Source organism: Chiloscyllium plagiosum, unplaced genomic scaffold (assembly GCF_037043375.1).
Source record: "Chiloscyllium plagiosum isolate Xiang-an unplaced genomic scaffold, Cpla_swu_hap1 HiC_scaffold_35, whole genome shotgun sequence".
Lineage (NCBI taxonomy): Eukaryota > Metazoa > Chordata > Chondrichthyes > Orectolobiformes > Hemiscylliidae > Chiloscyllium > Chiloscyllium plagiosum.
Window position 1 is genome coordinate 53,112,043 of NW_028270173.1, and position 24,640 is coordinate 53,136,682.

At 45.6% G+C, this 24,640-nt stretch overlaps 1 protein-coding gene across 1 annotated transcript; it reads right to left on the bottom strand.

The window, feature by feature from the left end:
- Positions 1 to 3,405: 3,405 nt before the first annotated feature.
- Positions 3,406 to 23,900, bottom strand: LOC148140898 (class I histocompatibility antigen, F10 alpha chain-like). Its single transcript, XM_087979044.1, has 7 exons — positions 23,850 to 23,900; positions 18,708 to 18,938; positions 7,480 to 7,755; positions 7,085 to 7,363; positions 5,108 to 5,227; positions 4,157 to 4,189; positions 3,406 to 3,437 (listed from the first exon to the last, which is right to left on the bottom strand). The coding sequence occupies exons 2-7, from the start codon at positions 18,823 to 18,825 to the stop codon at positions 3,406 to 3,408; spliced, it is 858 nt and encodes a 285-aa protein (XP_087835170.1). The 5' UTR covers positions 18,826 to 18,938; positions 23,850 to 23,900.
- Positions 23,901 to 24,640: the final 740 nt, after the last annotated feature.

Genomic DNA, 24,640 nt, shown 5'->3' on the forward strand with positions numbered 1-24,640 from the left:
GTTACTTGCCACTTGTCAGCCCAAGCCTGGATATTGTCCAGACCTTGTTGCATTTGAACATGGACTGCTTCAGTGTCTGAGGAGTTGCAATTCGTGCTGAACATTATGCAATCACTGGCAAGCATCCCCATTTCTGACCTTATGATGGAGGGAAGGTCATTGATGAAGCAGCTGAAGATGGTTGGGTCTAGGACATCACGCTGAGGGACACCTGCAGAGCTTTCCTGGAGCTGAGATGACTGACCTCCAACAACCAAGACCACCTTCCTATGTGTCAGGTGTGAATCTATCCACTGGAGAGATTTCCCCCAATACCCATTGGTTCCAGTTCTGCTCGGGTTCCATGATGCCACACTCGGTCAAATGCAGCCTTGATGTCAGGGGCTGTCACTCCCACCTCCCCTCTGGAATTCAGCTCTTTTGTCCATGTTCGAACCAAGGCTGTATTGAGGTCAGGAGCTGAGTGGCCCTGGCAGAGCCCAAACTGGGCGTCACTGAGCAGGTTATTGCTGAGCAGGTGCTGCTTGATCGCACTGTTAATGACACCTTCCATCACTTTACTGATGATCGAGAGGAGACTGATGGGGCAGATTGGGTTTGTCCTGCTTTTTGTGTCTAAGATATACCCGGGCAATTTTCTACATTGTTGGGTAGATGCCAGTGTTGTAACTGGACTGGAACAGTTTGGATAGGGGAGTGGCAAGTTCTCGAGCACAAGCCTTCAGTACTATTGCCTGAATGTTGTCAGGGACTGAAGCCTTTGCAGTACCCAGTGTCTTCAACTGTTTCTTGATATCACGTGGAGTGAATTGAATTGGCTGAAGACTGGCATCTGTAATGCTGGGGACCACTGGAGGAGGCTGAGATGACACTTCTGACTGAAGATTGCTGTGAAACCTTCAGGCCTATCTTTCACACTGAGGTAATGGGCTGTTTCATCAGTGAGAGTGGGAATATTTGTGGAGCCTCCAGTGAGTTGGCTGGATGTGGCAGGACTGCAGAGCTGAGATCGGATCCGTTGGTTGTGGGATCACTTAGCTCTGTCTATCACTTGTTGCTTATGTTATGTGACATGCAAGTCGTCCTGTTTGGTGGCTTCACCAGGTTGACACCTCATCTTCAGGTATGCCTGGTGCTGCTCCTGGCATGCCCTCCTGCACTCCCCATTGAACCAGGGTTAATCCCCTGGCTTGGTGTTAATGGTTCAGTGGGGGTTATGCCAGGCCATGAGGTTACAGATTGTGCTGGAGTATGGTTCTGCTGCTGTTGGTGGCCCACAGTGCCTCATGGATACCCAGGCTTGAGCTGCTAGATCTGATCCAAGTCTGTTCCATTTAACACAGTGATAGTACCACACAATACGATGGAGGTTATTCCCAATGTGACAGTGGGACTTTGCCTTCTCAAGGACAGTGCGATGGTCACTCTCACTGAGACTGTCATGGACATTTGTACCTGCAGCTGGCAGATTGGAAAGATGGAATCAAGTATGTTTTTCCCTCTTGTTGGTTCCCTCACCACCTGCTGCAGACCCAGTCTAGCAGCTATGTCCTTTAGTACAAGTCTGATGTTGATCAAACCCACCACACACACTCACATCCTCAGGGAATATCGATGGAATGGAAGCGATGTCCAGAATCTCCATCAGGTTCTGACACAATCTCCATTCCTTCACACTTGTGTGTTCTCACTCTCTGGGAATGGACTTTCCCTGATTGTGTTGACGGGTAAGGAGTAATCATCTGGGAATTGGATTTTACAATAGAGGCAGATGGATATGGTCTTAACTCCCCCAGTTCACATTGAATTGAAGCTCAGCATCTGCTGGTTCCAAGAGCCACAAGCTGCTGCTGTGTAAATGAATAGAATTGTTCTTGTGAAATATTAATAAAAATATCAAAATTAATAAGTCAATAAATAACTTTTAATTATTACAAATGACACATATTGGTGATTGTAGTTAAACAATGGTGATAAGTAGTGATAGATATTAGTATTCAACAATAACTCAGATTTATAATATTTATATACTTATTTAAGAATTAGAATATGTAAAACTGATATTTATGTACAGAGATTTACATAACATTTGAAATTTGTAAACGTCAAATGCAAAATCAATTTCTTTCAATATAAAAACTGTCTCCGAGTTCCCTCAGGACGTTGCTTCATTTCAGGTCAATCAGTGACCCACTGAAGACAGTGAGGATGAGAAAGTGTGAGGGAGGAACCATCTGTGAAGATCCCTCTGACGGTGACACTGCTCACATTTCTGAGACGGGATGGAAACACGGCTTGAGAAGGTCTCACTTGAAGAATCAGGATCCAAACCTGGGGATCTGGGAACCACTGCCCAATCTGTGGAAACACATTCCCAGAAAAATTGACCTCAGTCCTGAAGGAATTGAGTGTGAACAATGAGCTGTAATTCTGTGTGTCTGCTGTGATATGGAAGGATAGACAATGGTGTCCATGTTCACACTGGAACAGGAGAGTCCTTTTATTCCGCAATGAGGCTCCAGTAATGTCCTGCAGTGGGGCCCAGGAAACCCACAAGGTCAGGAATGGACAGATACAAGGCACTCACTTCAGGTTGGGAAGGGGAGGGGAATTAATCGGACAGGGTTTACCAGTGATTGGGTGGGAGGGGAGGGGAATTGGTCTGACAGGGTTTAACAGTGTCTGGGAGGGTGAGACAGGGTCAGGAGGGGAGGGGAATTAGTCTGACAGGGTTTAACAGTGTCTGGGAGAGTGGGACAGGGTCAGGAGGGGAGGGGAATTAGTCTGACAGGGTTTAACAGTGTCTGGGAGGATGGGACTGGGTCGGGGAGGTGAGGGGAATTAGTCTGACAGGGTTTAACAGTGACTGGGAGGGTGGGACAGGGTCAGGAGGGGAGGGGAATCAGTTTGACAGGGTTTGACAGTGTCTGGGAGCTTGGAACAGGGTTAGGAGGGGAGGGGAATTGGTCTGACAGGGTTGAACAGTGTCTGGGAGGGTGGGACAGGGTCAGGAGGGGAGGGGAATTAGTCTGACAGGGTTTAACAGTGACTGGGAGGGTGGGACAGGGTCAGGAGAGGAGGGGAATTAGTCTGACAGGGTTTAACAGTGACTGGGAGGGTCGGACAGGGTCAGGAGAGGAGGGGGATTAGTCTGACAGGATATAACAGTGACTGGGAGGGTGGGACAGGGCCAGGAGGGGAGGGGAATTAGTCTGACAGGGTTTAACAGTGACTGGGAGGGTGGGACAGAGCCAGGAGGGGAGGGGAATTAGTCTGACAGGGTTTAACAGTGTCTGGGAGGGTGGGACAGGGTTAGGAGGGATGTGAAAATGCTACAAATAAATCTAGAGAATATAAATCTGAATAAATTTCCGTCAGAGAAAAGTTGACATGTCACTTACTGAATCATGAAGAAGCTGCACCAGAGATATCAGAAGCTGAGAAAATAAAAACAGAATGTGAGAAGTTATATCAAATATAAAATGAGACAGTGTGAGATATTCTCTATCACTCAGTGGACCCAGGATTTAATCACCCTCAGCACTAACTAACCAGACTCTCTGAGCCCACCCCCCATTGGGAATTAAGGGTGAGTGAGTGGAGGGAGGGGCAGTGGGGGAAGAGAATGGAGGGTGACAATTCGAAGGAGAGCACTGGGGACATGGAGTAGAGAAACAGGACGATAAGAGAGTGTTGGCTGAGAAACAGCATTGTGAGGAGACGGACCCATCACCCTCAGCAACACCCTGGCAAATATAGCTCTACACTCTAATAGGGGCAGCACGGTGGCTCAGTGGTTAGCACTGTTGCCTCACAGCACCAGGGACCCATGTACAATTCCCACCTCGGGTGACTGTGCGGATTTTGCACATTCTCCCCGTGTCTGTGTGGGTTTCCTCCGGGTGCTCCGGTTTCTGCCCACAATCCAAAGGTGTGCAGGTCAGGTGAATTGGCCATGTTACATTGCCCATAGTGTTAGGTGTGTTAGTCAGGGGTAAATATAGGGTAGGGGAATGGGTCTGGGTGGGTTACTCTTTGGAGGGCCTGTGTGGACTTGGTGGGCTGAAGGACCTGTTTCCACACTGTAGGGAATCTACTCTACACCTCCCATTACCTTATCCATCATTCCCAACACTCTGTCCCCTCAGTCACTTACTGGGAGCTGTTGTGTAGGTCCCATTTGGTGAACCTGCAGAAACAAAATAAATGTCCATTAGGATGGGGAATAATCCATTCTCAGAGAGTGAGAACACAACAAGTGTGAGGGAATGGAGACTGATGTGGAGGTGTAGGTATTGGACTCGAGTGAACACAGTCAGAAATCACACACGGCCCCAAGTTACAGTCCAACAGGTTTGTTTGAAATCACAAGCTTTCTGAGCGTAGCCCCTTCCTCAGGTGAAGTGAGAGAGAAGCTCACAGACACCGAACTTATCAGCAGGGAGATCAAAAGATCATCCAAATGGGGTGAGTGGAGTCTCTGCAGGTGATCACAAATGTCAGATGGTGGGAGGAAAGTGTCAACAGCTGGATAACAAGAGAAGGGATGACCCAGAATCCCATTAAATGGGGCAGAGAGATCATTCCAAAACATTAAAAATACGGTGGTACTGGAGACAAACCAAATGCCTGGAATAACATGATCGGTATCAGAGTCACACGCCGAGGGTCAAACCAAAGTAATAAGTCATCCAAAACTGCACAAACTCATTAAGGGAGAGAGATCTTCAAAATTTATCAAGGAGATGGTGCCCAAACAAGGCAGGAAGGAAGGTTTTACAGGGATTGTGTCAGAAATCCTCATTCCCATACTCCCCTCCATCCTTACACTTTATGGAGATGCAGAAAATCCCTTCCATTCCATTAATATTCAGTCAGTGAGGGTCTGATTGGGTGCAGTGGGTCTAATGATCAATATTAGACCTGGTCTGGGCTGATCACATAAAGGAAGATCAGACAGGGAACGAGACGTGTTTATACATGTGTATCTGTGTGTGGGAATTCAATCAGTTCCATTCCCCACAGTGCCCTGTACTCCCAGTACTGGAGACTCCCCCACACTCACTCTGTCCCCTCAGTTCCACATTCCCCTCTCTCTGATTCTTACCTCTCCGTGACCATTTCAGGTTGATTATTCCGACTATCCCGACAATAACAGCCAATAGAATGACCATTGATGCAATGAGACTTCCAAGTTGGGAATGCAGCCAATTGCTTTTCAGATTTTCTGAAACACATTGGAAATATATCAGGATTCTCTCTGTTCCTGGATTTATTTCTAACCCTGTGTTAATTGGGAACAATTATAACTGCTCCGGGCTGTTAGGATTGGTTGAAATGCGGGTTTGACCCTCTCCCGATTTCACTCTCCAGTGAAGTCACCAAGGATCCCATTGATAGGGGTATAAACATCGTGTTGTGCCTGTCCTGGGGGTTACCTCCCCAGACAGTTCAGTTCCCATTCTCCCCAATATCTCTGTGTCCTGTCCTTACTAGTGCTGGTGGGGTAGATCGGCCTTGGGTGAGGTGAAGGAGTGAGTGAATGGTTGGAGGGGTGTAGTTCGGTCTCCCAGAAAGGCACTTCCTCAGTGGTTGGGCAAGGGGCAGTTTGGGAACTCACTGGTGAGTGTTGGGGATGTTGAGTACCAATGGAATGGGGTTTGGGTGCCACAGTGGGCTGGTGAGGGGGCCTTGTTAGGGATCCAGTTGTGGAGTTCTGTGTTGTGTCCCAGTTGTCTGTCCAGGGTGATGCACTGTGAGTCTGACAGACGTCTGGAGGCGGTGAGCTGGTGTTGGTGCTGGGGAGAGGTCAAGTGTTGGTTGCAGAATATCAGGTCATGTATTTTGAGGGGATGGTGTCAAAGAGTTAAAGAGTCACACAACAAGTGTGTATATTCAGTCCAACTTGCCCACACTGACCAGATATCCTCGTCAGTGTGTGAATGGAGGGATCAGCAGTACTTTTGGAGATGGTCGGTTTTCTCAGTCTGTTAGGGACCAGATCAGGCCCCCTCAAAATATCTGAAGAAGGTAGCCTAGATCTGAACTGCTTCTTATTTTAAAACTGGATGGGAAGTGCAGTGTTCCAGATACAATGCAAGTGTTCAAACAACTCAATGTTAAGCAAAACACAATTTATTTAAACGCTGTCATTAAAATAAAAACAAAAAAGGAATTTTGAATAACTTAACAATTGAAAAATGTAACCGAATACAGTACTTATTATTAATTAACTGTTCCAATTGTTACATCCCATAAACACCTTGGCAAAAAGGTAAATTCAGACACAGATTCTTACATGCAGTTCTCCAGTCCCAGAGGAAACAATATCAAGAAATAAATGCAGAGAGTAGTAGCCAGGTGACACTCACTGAAGCTGCCAACTCTTTTGAGACCCCAAAAGCTTCTGATGTAACTGAAAAAAAACAAACTGAGAAATCTGGATCTGTAAGAGCTGGCCATACCCATTCAGACTGCTTCTATTGTTCCAGCTTAAAATAAAACCCCAAGGCCTTACAACTGGTTTACCTCAGTCATCACCAGCAGCATGTTTGGTGCCTCTGCCTTACAACCTCTCTTCCAAACAAAAACTAGGACACCAACAACCTTTTAAAGTGACAGCATCATCACACTAGGAGTTAAAGAAGCTTCTAATCCCTAACCTCAGAACCTGAGATCTTTCCAGAGGGTTCCGGTTTGAGGTAATTGTCCATTGGAAGTTGAAACTTCCCGGACAAATCCCATTCCGTGAGTCAGGAATTCTGACGGGTCCACACCCTCCTCTCGCAGGGTGTCTGGCTGCTGGACAATCTGGGCCCATGTCTTGTGCTGAAGCCTGGAATACAAGGGAATCTGCTTGTAATTCTAGTGAGATTATTCCGGAGTGAAATCGACGAGTACTTCACAGGTCTTTGGGAATCTGGAATCCCCTAAAGGCTCTGGAATTCGGTGACCCTTTCAAACTTAGAATTGAAATCTTTAACTCAGTGAGACCAACATGACATATCAACGCAGAGAACAAGGTGGGTAGTTGCAAACAAGGAAGTGAAAAAGTGTCCTCTAAATGATTTCACCTGTCACTTACCCCACTGATAGAGCTGGGCCTCTGCCAGGCTGCTGTGTTCAATGTGACAGGAGTATTGATCCTCATCCCCAACATTGATCTCAATCTCTTTCTGGATCTGATGGGTCCCGTCATGGTTCGGTCGAACCCCTGAGGATTGGGTCTCAGACATGACCTCTCCATTCCTTAGCCAGGTCACCTCGATGTCTACAGGATCAAACCCAGTGACTAGGCAGGAAAGAGTGAGCGGCTTGTCCTGACCATTGGGCTCCCTCCTGGAGATGAACACTTCAGGCTGAACTGTGATGGGAAAGGGTGAAATCACAAACAATAGACAGACACTGAATGGAATGGGAGAGCGGTTTCATAGATCAGTGAGGCTAGATCAGAACATGGAGCAAAACAGAAATACATACTTTTCCTTTTGAAATAATCTTTTCCAGCTTCCAGATATCTGTTTAAATATTCAACAGCGAGTTCTTCCAGATTTCTTTTCCAGTAGTTGTTCCAGGATTCATCAGAATCCCATTTCTCTTTAGTCATCACTGCAATGGGATTGGATGTGATCCATCTCATTGTGTCTGGTTCTAAACTGATAAAATCCTTTCCATCAAATCCAAATCTCATCGATTTCTTAATGCTGCCGTCATCACTGACCTCAACAGTAGTTATCTGTTGAAAAGTGTGAATTCCTGTCAGTGATCAAACAGACATAGATAATTAACAAATTATTTAACCAGAGAAACAATCCAGTCAAATTATCCTGTACCAGGCCCAGGGGGTGAGGGAGTTACACATGGGGCTAATCCCCAAGGCCTGTGCTGTCAGAGGGTCCCAGACTCAGGCAGCACTGCCCCTTTCTCCAACTGCTGTCTCACACCTCAACCTGGAGCAAATAAGCAATATGCTCTCTGATCCAGGTCAGAATTCCAGCACTCACATTCCCACTGTCCTGGAACGACAGGCCCAGTCCTTCTGATCATTTGTCTCAATCACAGGCTGCATTCTGGGGGATGTAGTCCATGTCTGTCAGTGACCACTCTGTCAGCCTCCCACAGGCTCTGGCCCACGCTCAGACTCTGTGTGTTATTTACAAGGACCCTCTCCCTGCGTGGAGCTGTGCAATCTCTTCCCCTGAGCCTGGCTGAATGGAGATGAGAATCAATCTCTTTAAGTTACTCACTCCCTGTGTCCATCTTCTGTCAGTTTTATAAATGATTTGGATGTGCAGATAGGAGGAATGGTCAGTAATGGTTCATTTGCAGATGACACCAAAACAGGGCTGAGGAGTTTAATTTAAATAAAAGGTGTTGCATTTTGGGTAAGGAGGAAAGGCAGACAAAGAGTTCACGTATCTGTGGATATCAAAGTGTGTCTTGGAAAGGTAGCAAACAGCGAAATTCACAGCTGACCTTGGAGGAACCAGCACAGGAACAGATACATTCATAATTTTTAATATGTAACCTTTCTGGAAGTCTGCAGAACTGAATAGAGTAAATTCTGTTTTGATTATTTGTTTAATTGTATCCTGTCTCTTGATTAAATGTTTAGAAATATAAACCAAACATTCCCAGTTAGCCTGGAGCACTGCTTTCCAGCGCAATAAGACGGTGATATTTTCTGGATCCGTAGATTGTGAAGGAGCAGTGATAGCCTTTAGTAGAGTGATATGCTCTTCCTGTCGGATGTGGGAGGTTAGGGAGAGTTTTCATGTTACTGATGATTATGTTTGCAGGAAATGTGTTTGGTTGCGAATCCTATTGAATCGCATGGATCGGTTGGAGCTACAGTTGAAGGCAATGAGGAATTTGCTAGAGCAATGGGGTGTGATGGATGGCAGTTACAGGAAGGCAGAAAAGCCGCAGATACGGTCAGATAGATGGGTTACCTCCAGGAAAGGTAGGAGAGTTAGGCACGAAGTGCAGGAGTCTCCTGTGGCTATTCCCATTTCAAACAAGTATGCTGTTTTGGAAAATGTAAGGGGTGATGGAGTCTCAGGTGAATGTAACAGGAACAGCCAAGTTTCTGGTATCAAGACTGGCTCTCATGTAATGACGGGTACGTCGGGTTCCAAGCAATCGATTGTGTCACGACACTCTCTATTCAGAGGCACAGACGACGTTTCTGTGACCAGCCGTGAAAAATCAGAATGGTGTGTTAACTCCCTGGTCTCAGGATCAAGGATATCTCAGACAGAGTGAAGAATGTTCTCAAAAGGGGAGAGGGACAAGCAGGAGGTCATTGTACATGTTGGAACCAACGACATAAGAAGGGAAAAGGATGAGATTCAGAATGGAGAATATAGAGAGTTAGGCAGAGATTTAAAAAGGAGGTCCTCGAGGGTAGTAATATCTTGATTACTCCTGGTGCTGCGAACTAGTGAGGGTAGAAATAGGAGGATAGAGCAGATGAATACGTGGCTGAGGAGCTGGTATATGGGAGAGGGTTTCACATTTTTGGATCTTTGGAATCTCTTCTGAGGTAGAAGTGACCTGTACAAGAAGGATAGATTGCATCTAAATTGGAAGGGGGCTAATATACTGGCAGGGAGATTTGCTAGAGCTGCTCAGGAGGATTTAAATGAGTAAGGTGGAGGGAGGGGGCACACCCAGGGAGATATTGAGAAAAGTGATCAAGCCGAGACTGGTACAGTTGGGAAAGGGAGTTAGTCAAACAGCTGGGGCAGGAAGGAACATAGCAGACAACAAGATAGCAGTGATAAATTAAACTGCATTTACTTCAATGCAAGAGGCCGAATAGAGAAGGCAAATGAACTCAGGGCATGGCTGGGAACATGGGACTGGGATATCATAGCAATTACAGAAATGTGGCTCAAGGATGATCAGGCCTGGTCGCTTAATGTTCCAGGATACAAATGTCAGAGAAGGATTGCAAGCGGTGGGGTCGGTGGGGGGTGGGCAAGAGAGGAAGGGGAGCGGCATTTTTGAAAAGGGATAGTATAACTGAAGGAGGATATTCCTGGGAGTACATCAAGGTGAGTTATTTGGGTGGAACTGAGAAATAAGAAAGGGATGATCACCTTTCTGGGATTGTAGATGCCTTAATAGTTAGTGGAAAAATGAGAAACAGGTTTGTAAGGAGATTTCAGTTATCTGTAAGAATAATCGGGTGGTTATGGAAGGGGATTTCAACTTTCCAAACATAGACTGGGATTGCCATAGTGTTAAGCGTTTAGATGGAGAGGAATTTGTGTACAAGAAAACTTTATGATTCAGTATGTGCATGTACCTACTAGAGAAGGAGGAAAACTTGACTGAGTCTTGGGAAATAAGGTAAAAGTGACTGAGGTGTCAGTGGAGGAGCACTTTGGGGCCAGCAACCATAATTCTATTAGTTTTAAAATAGTGATGGAAAAAGATAGACCTGACCTAAAGGTTGAAGTTCTAAATTGGAGGAAGGCTAAGTTTGATGGTATTAGGCAAGAACTTTCAAAAGCTGACTGGGGGCAGATGTTCGCAGGTAAAGGGATGGTTGGAAAATGGGAAACCTTCAAAAGTGAGACAATAGAAGTCCAGAGGCAGTATATTTCTGTCAGGGGGAAAAGAAAGGCTGGTAGGTGTAGGCATGCTGGATGACAAGAGAAATTGAGGGTTTGGTTAAGAATAAGAAGGAAGCATATGACAATATAGACAGGATAGTTCAAGTGAATCCTTAGAACAGTATAAATGCAGTAGGAGTATACTTAAGACAGATATCAGGAGGGCAAAAAGGGGACAAGAGATAGTTTTGCCAAATAGGGTTAAGGAGAATCCAAAGGGTTTTTACAAATAAGGACAGAAGGGTAAGTAGGGAGAGGCAGCCTTTGTATGGAGCGAGAGGAGATGGAGGAGATGCTAAATGAGTATTTTGCATCAGGGTTTACTCTGGAGAAGGACATAGAAGATATAGAATGTAGGGAAATGGATGGTGACATCTTGAAAAATGTCCAGACGACAGAGGAGGAAGTGCTGGATGTCATGAAACACATAAAAGTGGATAAATCCCCAGGACCTGATCAGGTATACCCTAGAACTCTGTGGGAAGCTAGGGAAGTGATTGCTGGGCCCCTTGCTGAGATATTTGTATCATCGATAGTCACAAGAAGACTGGGGATTGGCTAACATGGTACCACTATTTAAGAAGGGTGGTAAGGAAAACCCAGGGAACTACAGACCGGTGACCCTGACATTGGTGGTGGCACTTTGTTGGAGGGAATCCTGAGGGACAGGATTTACACGTATTTGGGAAGGCAAAGGCTGATTGGGGATAGTCGGCATGGGTTTGTGTGAGGGAAATCATGTCTCACAAACTTGATTTGAGATTTTTGAGGAAGTAACAAAGAAGATTGATGAGGGCAGAGTGGTAGTCCTATACGGACTTCAGTAAGACATTCGACAAAGTTCCACATGGAAGACTGGTTAGCAAGGTTAGATCTCATGGAATACAGGGGAACTAGCCATTTGAATATAGAACTGGCTCAAAGGTAGAAGACAGAGGGTGGGGGTGGAAGGTTGCTTTTCAGAGTGGAGGCCTGTGACCAGTGGTATATCACAAGGATCAGTGATGGCTCTACTGCTTTTTGTCATTTATATAAATGATTTGGGTGTGAACATCAGAGATATAGTTAGTAAGTTTGCAGATGACACCAAAATTGGAGATGTGGTGGACATTGAAGAAGGTTACCTCAGATTACAACGGGGTCTTGATCAGATGGGCCCACAGGCTGAGGAGTGGCAGACGGAGTTTGGTCTAGATAAATGTGAGGTGCTGCATTTTGGAAAAGCAAATCAGAGCCTGACATATACACTGAATGATATGGTCCGAGGGAGTGCTGTTGAACAAAGAGACCTTGGAGTGCAGGTTCATAGCTCCCTGAAAGTTCAAAGTTTGTGAGAAGATTTGTAGTTTGGGTGCTCGTTGCTGTGGTTCTGTTCGCCGAGCTGGAAGTTTTTGTTGCAAACGTTTCGTCCCCTGGCTAGGTGACATCCTCAGTGCTTGGGAGCCTCCTGTGAAGCGCTTCTGTGGTGTTTCCTCCGGCATTTATAGTGGCCCGTCCCTGCCACTTCCGGTTGTCAGTTTCAGCTGTCCGCTGTAGTGGCCGGTATATTGGGTCCAGGTCGATGTGTTTGTTGATGGAGTTTGTGGATGAGTGCCATGCTTCTAGGAATTCCCTGGCTGTTCTTTGTTTCGCTTGCCCTATAATGGTAGTGTTGTCCCAGTCAAATTCATGTTGCTTGTCGTCTGCGTGTGTGGCTACTAGGGATAGCTGGTCGTGTCGTTTCGTGGCTAGTTGATGTTCGTGGATGCGGATCGTTAGCTGTCTTCCTGTTTGTCCTATATAGTGTTTTGTGCAGTCCTTGCATTGGATTTTGTACACTACATTAGTTTTGCTCATGCTGGGTATCAGGTCCTTCGTTTTGGTGAGTTGTTGTCTGAGAGTGGCTGTTGGTTTGTGTGCTGTTATAAGTCCTAGTGGTCGCAGTAGTCTGGCTGTCAGTTCTGAAATGCTCCTGATGTATGGTAGTGTGGCTAGTCCTTTGGGTTGCGGCATGTCCTCGTTCTGTTGTCTTTCCCTTAGGCATCTGTTGATGAAATTGCGAGGATATCCGTTTTTGGCGAATACCTTGTACAGGTGTTCCTCTTTCTCTTTTTGCAGTTCTGGTGTGCTGCAGTGTGTTGTGGCCCTTTTGAATAGTGTCTTGATGCAACTTTGTTTGTGTGTATTGGGGTGGTTGCTTTCATAACCACAAACTCCATCAACAAACACATCGACCTGGACCCAATATACCGGCCACTACAGCGGACAGCTGAAACTGACAACCGGAAGTGGCAGGGACGGGCCACTATAAATGCCGGAGGAAACACCACAGAAGCGCTTCACAGGAGGCTCCCAAGCACTGAGGATGTCACCTAGACAGGGGACGAAACGTTTGCAACAAAAACTTTCAGCTCGGCGAACAGAACCACAGCATCCCTGAAAGTAGACTTGCAGGTAGATAGGATAATGAAGAAGGCATTTTGTATGCCTTCCTTTATTGGTTAGAGTATTGAGTACAGGAGTTGGGAGTTATGTTGTGACTATATAGGACATTGGTAAGGCTGCTTTTCGAATATTGCATGCAATTCTGGCCTCCTTCCCATTGGAAAGATGTTGTGAAACTTGGAAGGGTCCAGAAAAGATTTTCAAGGATTTTGTCAGGGTTGCGGGTTTGAGCTGAAGGGAAAGGCTGAACAGGCTGGGACAGGCTGGAGCATTGGAGACTATGGGGTGACTTGATAGAGGTTTATAAAGTCATGAGGGCATGGATAGGATAAATAGACAAGGTCTTTATCCTGGGGTGGGGGAGTCCAGAACTCGAGGGCATAAGTTCAGGGAGAGAGGGGAAAGGGACGTAAGGGACAACCTTTTCATGCAGAGGGTGGTACATGGATGGAATGAGGTGCCACAGGAAGTGGTGGAGGTTAGTACAATTGCAGCATTTAAAAGACATCTGGATGGGTATATGAATAGGAAGGGTTTAGAGTGATATGGGCCAAGTGCTGGCAAATGGGACCAGATTAATTTAGGATATCTGGTCGGCATGGGTGACTTGGACCAAAAGGTCTGTTTCTGTGCTGTACATCTCTATGACTCGAAATGCTGACAAATGGGACTTAGATCAGTTTAAGATAGCTGGTCTGCATGAAAGAATTGACTGTAAGGTCTGTCTCTGTGCTGTACGATTCTATGAATCTACCTTCTGTACAATTTCCTCTAATTATTACAGTGTTTTTAAACTTTGTTCTCATTGTTTAATCTATTCATCACAAATTAAACATAATGAGTTGGCCTCTTTTGGGGCAGTGGTGGTTTCCCAGAATGCCCTGTTTCAGGTCCCAGCTGCCCCAAAGGGGTCACAATATATCTGCACAACGTGATTCAAAAATATCTCCAGATCATGAATGGACCGTGACAGTCAAATGTTCTCTTTCATGTCCCTCATATTCTCAATTCATTAGTTGTCTAACTGTTTGTTGATTGGCTCATAATTAACATGAAAATATTAATATCATTCCATCAATTTCTGCATCTTTAAAATATTTCTTCATTCCTAGCTTTGTTTGCTTTATAATTCTTTTTTCTATTTTAATGACAACAAGTAATAGATTCCAGTGCTACACTTGATATGCTGCTTTCAAACACATTCCCAGTTAATCCTAGTAACATGGGAGTTCAGAGGGAGAGTGGGCAAGTCAGCCCTTCGGGTCCACTCCACCATTTAACATGATCATGGCTGATCTTATCCTGATCTCACCGCCACCTTCCTGCCTGCTCCCATCCCCCATTATCCTGCTTTCCATCAGAAACGTAGCCATTTCTTTCTTGAATTTGTTGATTGGTTCTGCCCCGCTCTGGGTCAGTGAGTTCCACAGATTCACAACCCTCTGAAAGGGGTAGTTTCTTCTCAAATGAGTTTTGAATCTATCTCCTCTCTCTCTATATCTATGACCTCTTGTTCGAGACTGTCCCACAGAGGAACATCTATTTGACATCGACCTTCCCATTCACCTGGAGCATTTTATATTTCTCAATCAGATCCTCCTTCATTCCTCTGATCTCCAGTGAGTCCAGGCCCAAGCTATACAATTGCTTCTCGTACAATAACCCTTTCATCCCTGGAACAGCCTGGTGAACCTCCTCTGAACTGCCTGCAATGTCACCACATCCTCCCTTAGGTAAGGAGACCACAACTGGACACAATTCTCCAGGTGTGGTCACACCAATGCCTTATATAATTGTAACAACACTTACAGTCATAGAGTCAGAGAGATGTACAGCATGGAAACAGACCCTTTGGTCCAACCCGTCCATGCCGACCAGATATCCCAACCCAATCGAGTCCTTGTAAATCTTTTCTGAACCCTTTCAAGTTTCACAACATCTTTCCGATAGGAAGGAGACCAGAATTGCATGCAATATTCCAACAGTGGCCTAACCAATGTCCTGTACAGCCGCAACATGACCTCCCAACTCCTGTACTCAATACTCTGACCAATAAAGGGGAGCATACCAAACGCCTTCTTCTTCACAATCCTATCTACGTGCGACTCCACTTTCAAGGAGCTATGAGCCTGCACTCCAAGGTCTCTTTGTTCAGCAACACTCCCTGGGACCTTACCATTAAGTGTATACATTCTGCCAAGATTTGCTTTTCCAAAATGCAGCATCTCATACTTATTTGAATTAAACTCCATCTGCCACTTGTCAGCCCAATGGCCCATCTGGTCAAGATCCTGTTGTAATCTGAGGTAACCCTCTTCGCTGTCCACTACACCTCCAATTTTGGTATCATCTGCAAACTTCCCCAATATACCTCTTATGCTCGCATCCAAATCATTTATGTAAATGACAAAAAGTAGAGGACCCAGCAGACTGGAGGCCTCTGACCAGTGGAATCCTTGTGGCATTCCACTGGTCACAGGCCTCCAGTCTGAGAAACAACCCTCCACCACCAACCTCTGCCTTTTATCTTTGAGCCAGTTCTGTATCCAAACGGCTAGTTCTCCCTGTATTCCATGAGATCTAACCTTGCTAATCAATCTCCCATGGGGAACCTTGTCGAACGCCTTACTGAAGTCCATATAGATCACATCTACCGCTCTGCCCTCATCAATCCTCTTTGTTACTTCGTCAAAAAACTCAATCAAGTTTGTGAGACATAATTTCCCACGCACAAAACCATGTTGACTATACCGAATCAGTCCTTGCCTTTCCAAATACATGCACATTTTGTCCCTCAGGATTCCCTCCAACAACTTGCCCACCACCGAGGTCAGGCTCATCGGTCTATAGTTCCCTGGCTTGTTTTACCACCCTTCTTAAACAGTGGCAGCACATTAGCCAACCTCCAGTCTTCTGGCACCTCACCTGTGACTATCGATGATACAAGTATCTCAGCAAGAGGCCCAGCAATCACTTCTCTAGCTTCCCACAGAGTTCTCGGGTACACCTGATCAGGTCCTGGGATTTATCCATCTTTACCCATTTCAAGACATCCAGCACCTCCTCCTCTGTCATATGTTCTTTGCAATAAATGCCAGTATTCCATTCGCCTTTCTTGTTATATGCTGCACCTGCATATCCACTTTCTGCAATTCATGGCGAAAAACACCCAGATCCCTCTGCACTGACACACTGTGAACCTGCTTCCCAATGAAATGACAATTTGTCTTCTTATTTTCCGGCCAAAATGAACAACCCCACACTTATCCACATTAACCTCCACCTGTCAGAGTCTGGCCCATTCTCCCAGCCAATATCCATCTGGAAATGTATTATCTTCTCATCATAGCCTGGTTTCCCACCAATATCAGTATCATCTATGAGTTTAACTATGATACACCCTGACCCTGCTTGCAGTTCATTTATACAGATTGTAAATACTCGAAGTCTGACAACTAACCCGTGCAGCACAAGACTAGCTACAGGTCACAATCCAGAGAAGGATCTATTTTTCCTGATCCTCTGTTTTGTGTCAGTTAGTCAATCCCTTATCCAAGCCAATGCTCTACCTTTAACTCCCTAGGATCTAACCTTCAACAAAAGCCCCTTTACCCATCATGTGCAAGACTAAGGTAATTTACAAGATACCATGCAAAGACTGCATGAAACACTATATAGAACAGGCAGACAACGAGCAATCCACATCCATGAACACCAACTAGCCACTAAATACTTTGACCAGCTGTCCCTGATAGCCAAATATACAGAAGCCAAGGACCACAAATTCGACTGAATCAACACAACCATCATAGGACAAGCTAAACAGAGAACAGCCAGAGAATTTCTCGAAGCACGCCAGTCATCTACAGACTCCATCAACAAACACATTACCTAGGCCCTTTATACCGGCCACTCCAATGAACAACTGGAATCAGAAGGAACAGAGCCAAATAAATTCCAGAAAGCACAGTACAGCAGCGCTTCACAGGAGGCTCTGAAGCACTGGAGATGTCACTTAGACAGGGGATGAAATGTCTGCAAATCAACTTTCTAGCTCAGCGACCATACCCTTCCCATGGCAACCGGCACCCAAGCTACAAATCTTTACACAACTCTTGATTGTCTCTGCTTATCTCTCGATGGATGCTGCCTGGCCAGCTTTGAATTTCCAGCATTTTAAATTTCAGATTTCCAGCATCTGCGATACTTTCCTACCCTGTGATATGTTGCAGTGACATTTCTACTTTCGGGGTGCCTGTAAGATGTTACTGCATAGGGCCAGGTTTGAAGAAACAGAGATACTCACATAACAGGAAGAACCAAGTTGTGTGACATTGTCTGGTGTCAGGGCTCCCATGACTGAGCGGCACAAAATGGCTGCTGGCTGCCCATGGTTAATGCAGCAGGACATGGCTGACAGTAGTTACAGCACTTAGGAAAATGGTTGCTTCACGTAGCCTTCACATGTAGGACAATAGTAACTCTGTGTAATCAAGGTTACTGACTGAGAGAGAATGTGCAGCTGCAGTTGCTTTCTTAGATAAGAACATTTCACGCTAATTAGTTGTTTCTCTTGAATTATTTAATCAATCTGTTACAATATTAAGAGTAGGTTTCATTTATGATTCTTCAGATAATCATAGATATCGATTCTGAAGTAGTTGTGAATCTACATATATATAGAAAACACAATAAAAGTACTGGAGGAAAAGATTCAAACCAGTTTCAGACAGTAAACACAATCCCCGCTCTCTCCACACCACCCCCCCTCCCCCCACCCTCCCCATTACTACAGGAATGAAAACTGAGATCAGCAGATATTGAAATGTGGATTGAATGAACACTTTAAGACACAGTTTGTTAGCTGAAGAATTCTAACATTTGGTGAAACTACCAAACTTTGTTGGGACCATTTAAAAATCAATATTCTTTTGTATTTCCTGTGTTGAGAAATGTGAAAGATTCCTGAAGCAAGCATCCAGTAAATGGCAGTTAACATGATGCAGCAGGGAGATGTCACTGGAATACAGTATCTATTGTGAAAAACCTCAAGAAGAAAGATAAGAAAGTCTGAGAAAACATCATGAAGGACCAGGGGTGGGCCAATAACCTGTCCATCTCTTTGTTGTTCAGTGATATGATGAAATACATTGAGGTAAACTTGAACTGTGTAAGATGCTGTATAGAGAGCCAATTACAGAGGGATAACTCAACATCACATGCTGTAACTGAAGCTGTCGATCACATTAAAGATTACCTGAATCTGCTCCGTGACTCAGACTCTCACAGATAAAGTCGAACATCTCAGAAAGCAATGGTTGGAAGGTGGGTCGCACTGAAAGCTGAGATTTCAATAGGGTTTGCAAATAGATGAATGGAGCACAAAATCTAAGACGGTTTGTTAAACCCGTGGAAAACATTTTGGCTGCACTGTGTCTACAATTCCCTATTTCGGGCGCTCAAAAGATAGGAAGAAGTGGGGTGAATGTTGGTGGTGCACTGTGGGTGGAAAAGGCTCACAGAGATAAGGGAAGCATCGAGGTCTATTACGTCTCTCCCAGTCCTGGGGACCAAATGTCAGTGTTTGGGAATGAATGAGGTTTTATGATGAAAGGATGAAAGGGGACAACCAAGAGAGAAATTCAATCAGCCTCATCTTACCAGATGTCTGGTTTGTCCTCTTCATTATTGCACTCATTGTTTCCTTTGCTATGTTTGCACGTATTTTTGCCCGGTGTGTGAGATAATCCCAGAAATTCACATTGAAGGATTCTGCCATGAACTGCTGCCTGGGGATGCACTGTTGGGTTTTACTGTCACGAGAAGCTATGATAACTCCATTGACTGTTGCAGTGTTTGTAACCTCAGGAAAATTCTTAATTCCAGAAACAACTGTGTAAATCACAGTGATTACATTAGTCTCTATAAAGCAAACAATGAAAGCAGGAAGTTACTCAACACGAAAATAAACATCATATTAATATATCTGGGCTACAAAACTAGAATCACATCACAGACATCAGGGACATCGCTAATGTGAGAGACTGCCCATAAAAACACTTTCAACATGTTATATCTGTAAAGGTCAGGCTGAAAACAATTACACACACTTCCAGCTGGTCAAAGTGAGGCCCATCCACACAGTGACAATCTCCAATAACCCACCAAATTATAACACTGTCAGAATCCTGTCTGTTATAATCAACAGAATCAGATTCAACTGGGTCAGAATTAGCTGCTGCAGCCTCTCAGAACAGGGAGTAAACACAGAATCAGGGTCACTCAGATACTCGATGGAGTCAGTGTGGACACAGGGAGAGGCTGGGACACAATCCAGTGACTGGATATTAAACAGAAAATCACTAACCTGGAACAGGAATCTGGCATAAATGGAAGAAAAATATTGAAGGGACTCTCCTGCCCATGGTCCATCTGGAGTGAGGAATTCAGGATAATCCGAGGGCAGGTTTATCCATAACCAGGAAAGATATGGGGTGAGTGAATCCAGATTGAAATGAAGAGAAACAGGAATATTTTGGGAGGATGAAGTGTGAGAGACCGTGGGGGACAGTCACTGTGTGAACAGTCTCTCTGTCAAACAGGGGGATGGACAATCCAGAGCAGGATCCTCACTGTCCTTCACTAAACTTTTTAATCAGCCCTTTATACACGGTCAGTAGGATGTTGGTGTCTGAGATAAGCCGGCCTATTCAACCATGAGGGCATCACAGCTGAGCATGGGCTGGGTTTTTTTTTCACAAGTTTACAAAAGAAAACTAAAAAAAAGACCCAAGTATAAACATTGATATACAGTTAAATCTTAAATAAATGATAATCAAAATCTATCAGACAAGAAAAAAGAAATACCAAGAGAAAAAAAAGACAAAACTCAACTAACTACTCATTTAACTTACAACTAACCAGAGTGTATCATTAAAATTCTTACATTATTCAAGAGAAAAAAAAATTCCAACGGATATAACATAAATTGAGCAGTGATATACCTGCTCGGAATGTGTTAACATCAGATCACAACAAAACCTGTATTTATCCAAACCATCACGAGCATAGAACATATAAAATTCACAATTTAAAAGCTCTTCAGTACATTCAGATCAATATAATAAAAAAAACTATTTCTATATAGTAAAAGAAAGTATAAAACATACTTAAATGGAGATCTTCCCCCTTATTCCCAGGGGGCATCACTTCCTTTCCAAAACACCCATCATAACCTCTCCCAACCAGTGCCCCACCCTTGACCCAGGCACCCCACGATAGGATAAAGAAAATTCAAGTATACTGCTGAATTAGAACTAACAGTGAGTACCCTATTCACCTCCCCACCCCCACCCACACCAACACCTGAATATATTTGGTAATGTTAATACCATATATGAACATATATGACTATAAAATTACAGTCTCAGCAAATAATAATTAAATATATTAATACAAAATAACAGGGGAAAACAACCCCGCTCCCAAGGACAAAGATAAAATAAGATAAGGTAGCCACCATTCCCCCCATCTACATTAACTAGAAACTCTAGCCTATATATACAATATACATATATAAAAAAAGGAGGAAAGGAAATCGCTAAGTAAAGGATGAATAAATAAGCCCTTCTTCCCACCCCCCGGAGATAATAATAAACAGTGAGATAATAATAAACAGTAAGATAATAAAAGGAAAACAAAGGTGGGGGATAAACCGGGGTGGGGTAGGGCAAAACAACATCGACTAACTCTTATAATTTGTCGAAGAGAGTCCAAAAGTTCCTTGGCCTTCTCCGGTGATCCGAAGTTAAACATGGACCCTTCATGGCTATAGCGTAGTATAGCTGGGTAGCGCAAAGAGTATTGAATGTTTAAATCCCTTAAACACTTCTTTGCTTCATCAAACGCCTTCCTCTTTCGGACCAAAGCTGGGGAAAAGTCCTGAAATAACATAATCTTGGATCCTTTATGAGTCATGGCTGGTGGATCTTTCCCAAGATTTCTGGAGGCTTCCAAGAGTATCTGCCTCACCTTACAGCTCTGCAGCCGGAACAGGACCGGGCGGGGGCGCTGGTTCGAGCCGGGCCCATGTATTGCAACCTGGTAGGCCCATTCTACCCTTACCTGGCCTGATCCAGCCTCCAGATTCAATAACTGTGGAAGCCACTGTTCAAGGAACCTTATAAGCTGGCCTTCTTATGCCCGTTCGGGAAGGCCCAGCAAGCAAATATTTTATCGACGACCTCGATTCTCGAGGTTGTCAATGTGATTCTCTAAGGTCCGGACTCGCTGCTCGAGCGTCCGGACCCGATCCAGGGCCGATTCTGCAATGGCCTTGGAGGTCGCGGCCTTTCGCTACGCCCCTCCGACTCGGCGCTCGATTTCTTCGATGTCTCGGGCGTGCTTTTCTAGCGCGGCCGAGAATGAATTCCACTGCCTTCGGGACTCTTCTATGAAAGCATCGATCTTCGCATCGAGTTTGGAGATTATTTTCGCGAGGCTCACCACCGTAGGTAAGTCCCCCGGGCAGCTGCGGACGCCTCTGCTGCAGCTGGGGAGGGGCTCCATTCCCCCCTAGTCATTTTTACAGGAGACTGAACTGTATAAATTTAGGACTAAACCACTAATTACATATTTTTAATTCAAAAATACACTTTATTCATAAAATAATTTGATGGTCTGTACAGTTGGTCATGCCATACATACGTAAACATTTACATACAGAGATCAGAATTTATCATTTTTATACACAGGTCTGTACGTTTATCATTCATATGTCCATACATTTAGCTGAGGCGTCAGCAGGGCCCAAATGACTGCGCGGGCCCCTGTTCTTCTTTAGGCAGGCAGATGTCACACGGTGGTCTTTCCCCATGTCCCTCAACACGTAGTCCTGGACCTTGGAATGTGCCAGTCTGCAACACTCAGTCGGGGTCAACTCCTTCAGCTGGAAGATCAACAGGTTCTGGACTGCCCAGAGAGTGTCCTTCACTGAGTTGATGATCCTCCAGGCACAGTTGATGTTCGTCTCGGTGTGCGTCCCGGGGAACAGGCCGTAGAGCACGGAGTCCCGATCAAGGCGCTGCTCGGGACGAACCTCGACAAACACCACTGCATTCCTCTCCAGACTTCTTCTGCGTAGGCACATTCCAGAAGGAGGTGTGTGACAGTCTCGTTCCCCCCCGCAGCCGCTTCGAGGGCAGTGTGCGGTGCGGCTGAGAGTCTGGGCGTGCATAAAGGATCTCACAGGCAGTGCCCTTCTCACCACCAGCCAAGCCATAATCACATTAAATAAAAACTATTTTTAATTGATTTTGTGAGTGTGGTGGAGGAGGATGGCCCACTTTGCCTCGGTCTTGGGAGAAGCACTATAGAGGAGAAAGTGAGGACTGCAGATGCTGGAGATCAGAGCTGAAAATGTGCTGCTGGAAAAGCGCAGCAGGTCAGGCAGCATCCAAGGAGCAGAAGAATCGATGTTTCTGGCATGAGGCCTTCTTCAGGAATGAGGAAAGTGTGTCCAACAGGCTAAGATAAAAGGTAGGGAGGAGGGACTTGGGGGAGGGGCGTTGGAAATGTGATAGGTGGAGGGAGGTCAAGGTGAGGGTGATCGGGTGGGGGCGGAGAGGTCAGGAAGAAGATTGCAGGTTAGGAAGGCGGTGCTGAGTTCGAGGGACTTGACTGAGACAAGGTGGGGGGAGGGGAAATGAGGAAACTGGAGAAATCTGAGTTCATCCCTGGTGGTTGGAGGGTTCGTAGGCGGAAGATGAGGCGCTCTTCCTCCAACCGTCGTGTTGCTATGGTCTGGCAATGGAGGAGTCCAAGGACCTGCATGTCCTTGGTGGAGTGGGAGGGGGAGTTTAAGTGTTGAGCCACGGGGTGGTTGGGTTGGTTGGTCCGGGTGTCCCAGAGGTGTTCTCTGAAGCATTCCGCAAGTAGGCGGCTTGACTCCCCAATATAGAGGAGGCCACATCGGGTGCAGCAGATGCAATAAATGATGTGCGTGGAGGTGCAGGTGAATTTGTGGCGGATATGGAAGGATCCCTTAGGGCCTTGGAGGGAAGTAAGGGGGGAGGTGTGGGTGCAAGTTTTGCATTTCTTGCAGTTGCAGGGGAAGGTGCCGGGAGTGGAGGTTGAGTTGGTGGGGGGTGTGGACCTGACGAAGGAGTCATGGAGGGAGTGGTCTTTTCGGAACGCTGATAGGGGAGGGGAGGGAAATATATCCTTGGTGGTGGGGTCCGTTTGGAGGTGGCGGAAATGTTGAAGATGATACGACGTACATGGAGTTTGGTGGGGTAGTAGGTGAGGACCCGTGGGGTTCTGTCCTGGTGGCGATTGGAGGGGCGGGGCTCAAGTGCGGAGGAGCGGGAAGTGGAGGAGATGTGGTGGAGCACTATAGACTCAGACTTGCTGAGTCACCTCCATCATGGATCCCTGAGCCTGGGCTGGGTTAAACATGGAGTATCCTTCTCCTCCCCGCAGAGTTTACAAGACTTTAGACCAGGAATGATGAAGCTGTCTGGCTTCTCCCAATCGATGTGAAAATTAAAATTCTCCATTGGAACCATTTCCCATTTGCTCGGAGCTTCTCTGATCTCGGGGTTTCTACATCCTGCTGTCAGGAGACCTGGACACAAATCTCATCAGAGTCTCCCAGACTGTGCTGCCTTCAATGTGTAAAAGATCAGGCTGGCTGTATAACAGGCGGCTGATCAAACATCCCCCATTTCAAACTCTCCCCAAGAGACTCACATTCACCCCAGACACACAGAGAGAGAGAGAATGGAAACTGAATTCTGTACTTACCGGGAGAGACCCGGGAAAAACACAGGGAGATGGAGAGAAGGATCAGCAACATTCTGGGAATCCACTCTCCCTATTCCCATCAAAAACGGATTGGGGTAAAAGCTGCTGATAATGGACTGGAAATGACAAAGAAAAACGTCTGTAGTGAGTCCATTCTCCAAGTTCGATGGAAATGTGATCATTTCCTCCAACTCAAACAGAGAGGGGAATGATTGGTTCGTATCAGGAAAAAAACACCCAATTAAATGTGAAACCGTGAGCCTGTCCACAGTTCCCGGGAGCCTGAAAGGCAGACACACAGGGGTTTGACACCAAGAGCTGCAGGTTTGAGACGCTGCCCACATCAGGAACAGGGATCGCTCCAGGAGGTGAAAGCACAGACCGTGTGCTGCAGCTGAATTGGGAGGGAAATCCTCATTCTCCATCCGACAGCCCCGCTCCCACTCTTCATTAGAAAGGACAATGATCCCTATCCAATTATAAAAGCTGGTCATGTGAGACCCTGAACTCTCATCTCTATCCGGGTGGATGCATCCCTCTTTGCATCCGTTTAAACTTGTACATTTCCCCGTGTATCCAGTGTTATGTGTTAAGATCTGTGTGTCTGGATATGGAAGACACTGTTTATCCCTGCACACAGTGACCTGGCTGGTGCAAGACAAGTACCAGATGTCCCTGAGCCCCAGAGTGGGGTCCTGAAGGGCCCATGGTCTGAGAGTTACTTCTGGAGCAGGCCTCGAGTCAGTGCAGTCTCAATCAATGGGTGGGAATCAGATAGCTTCCCAGTCAGA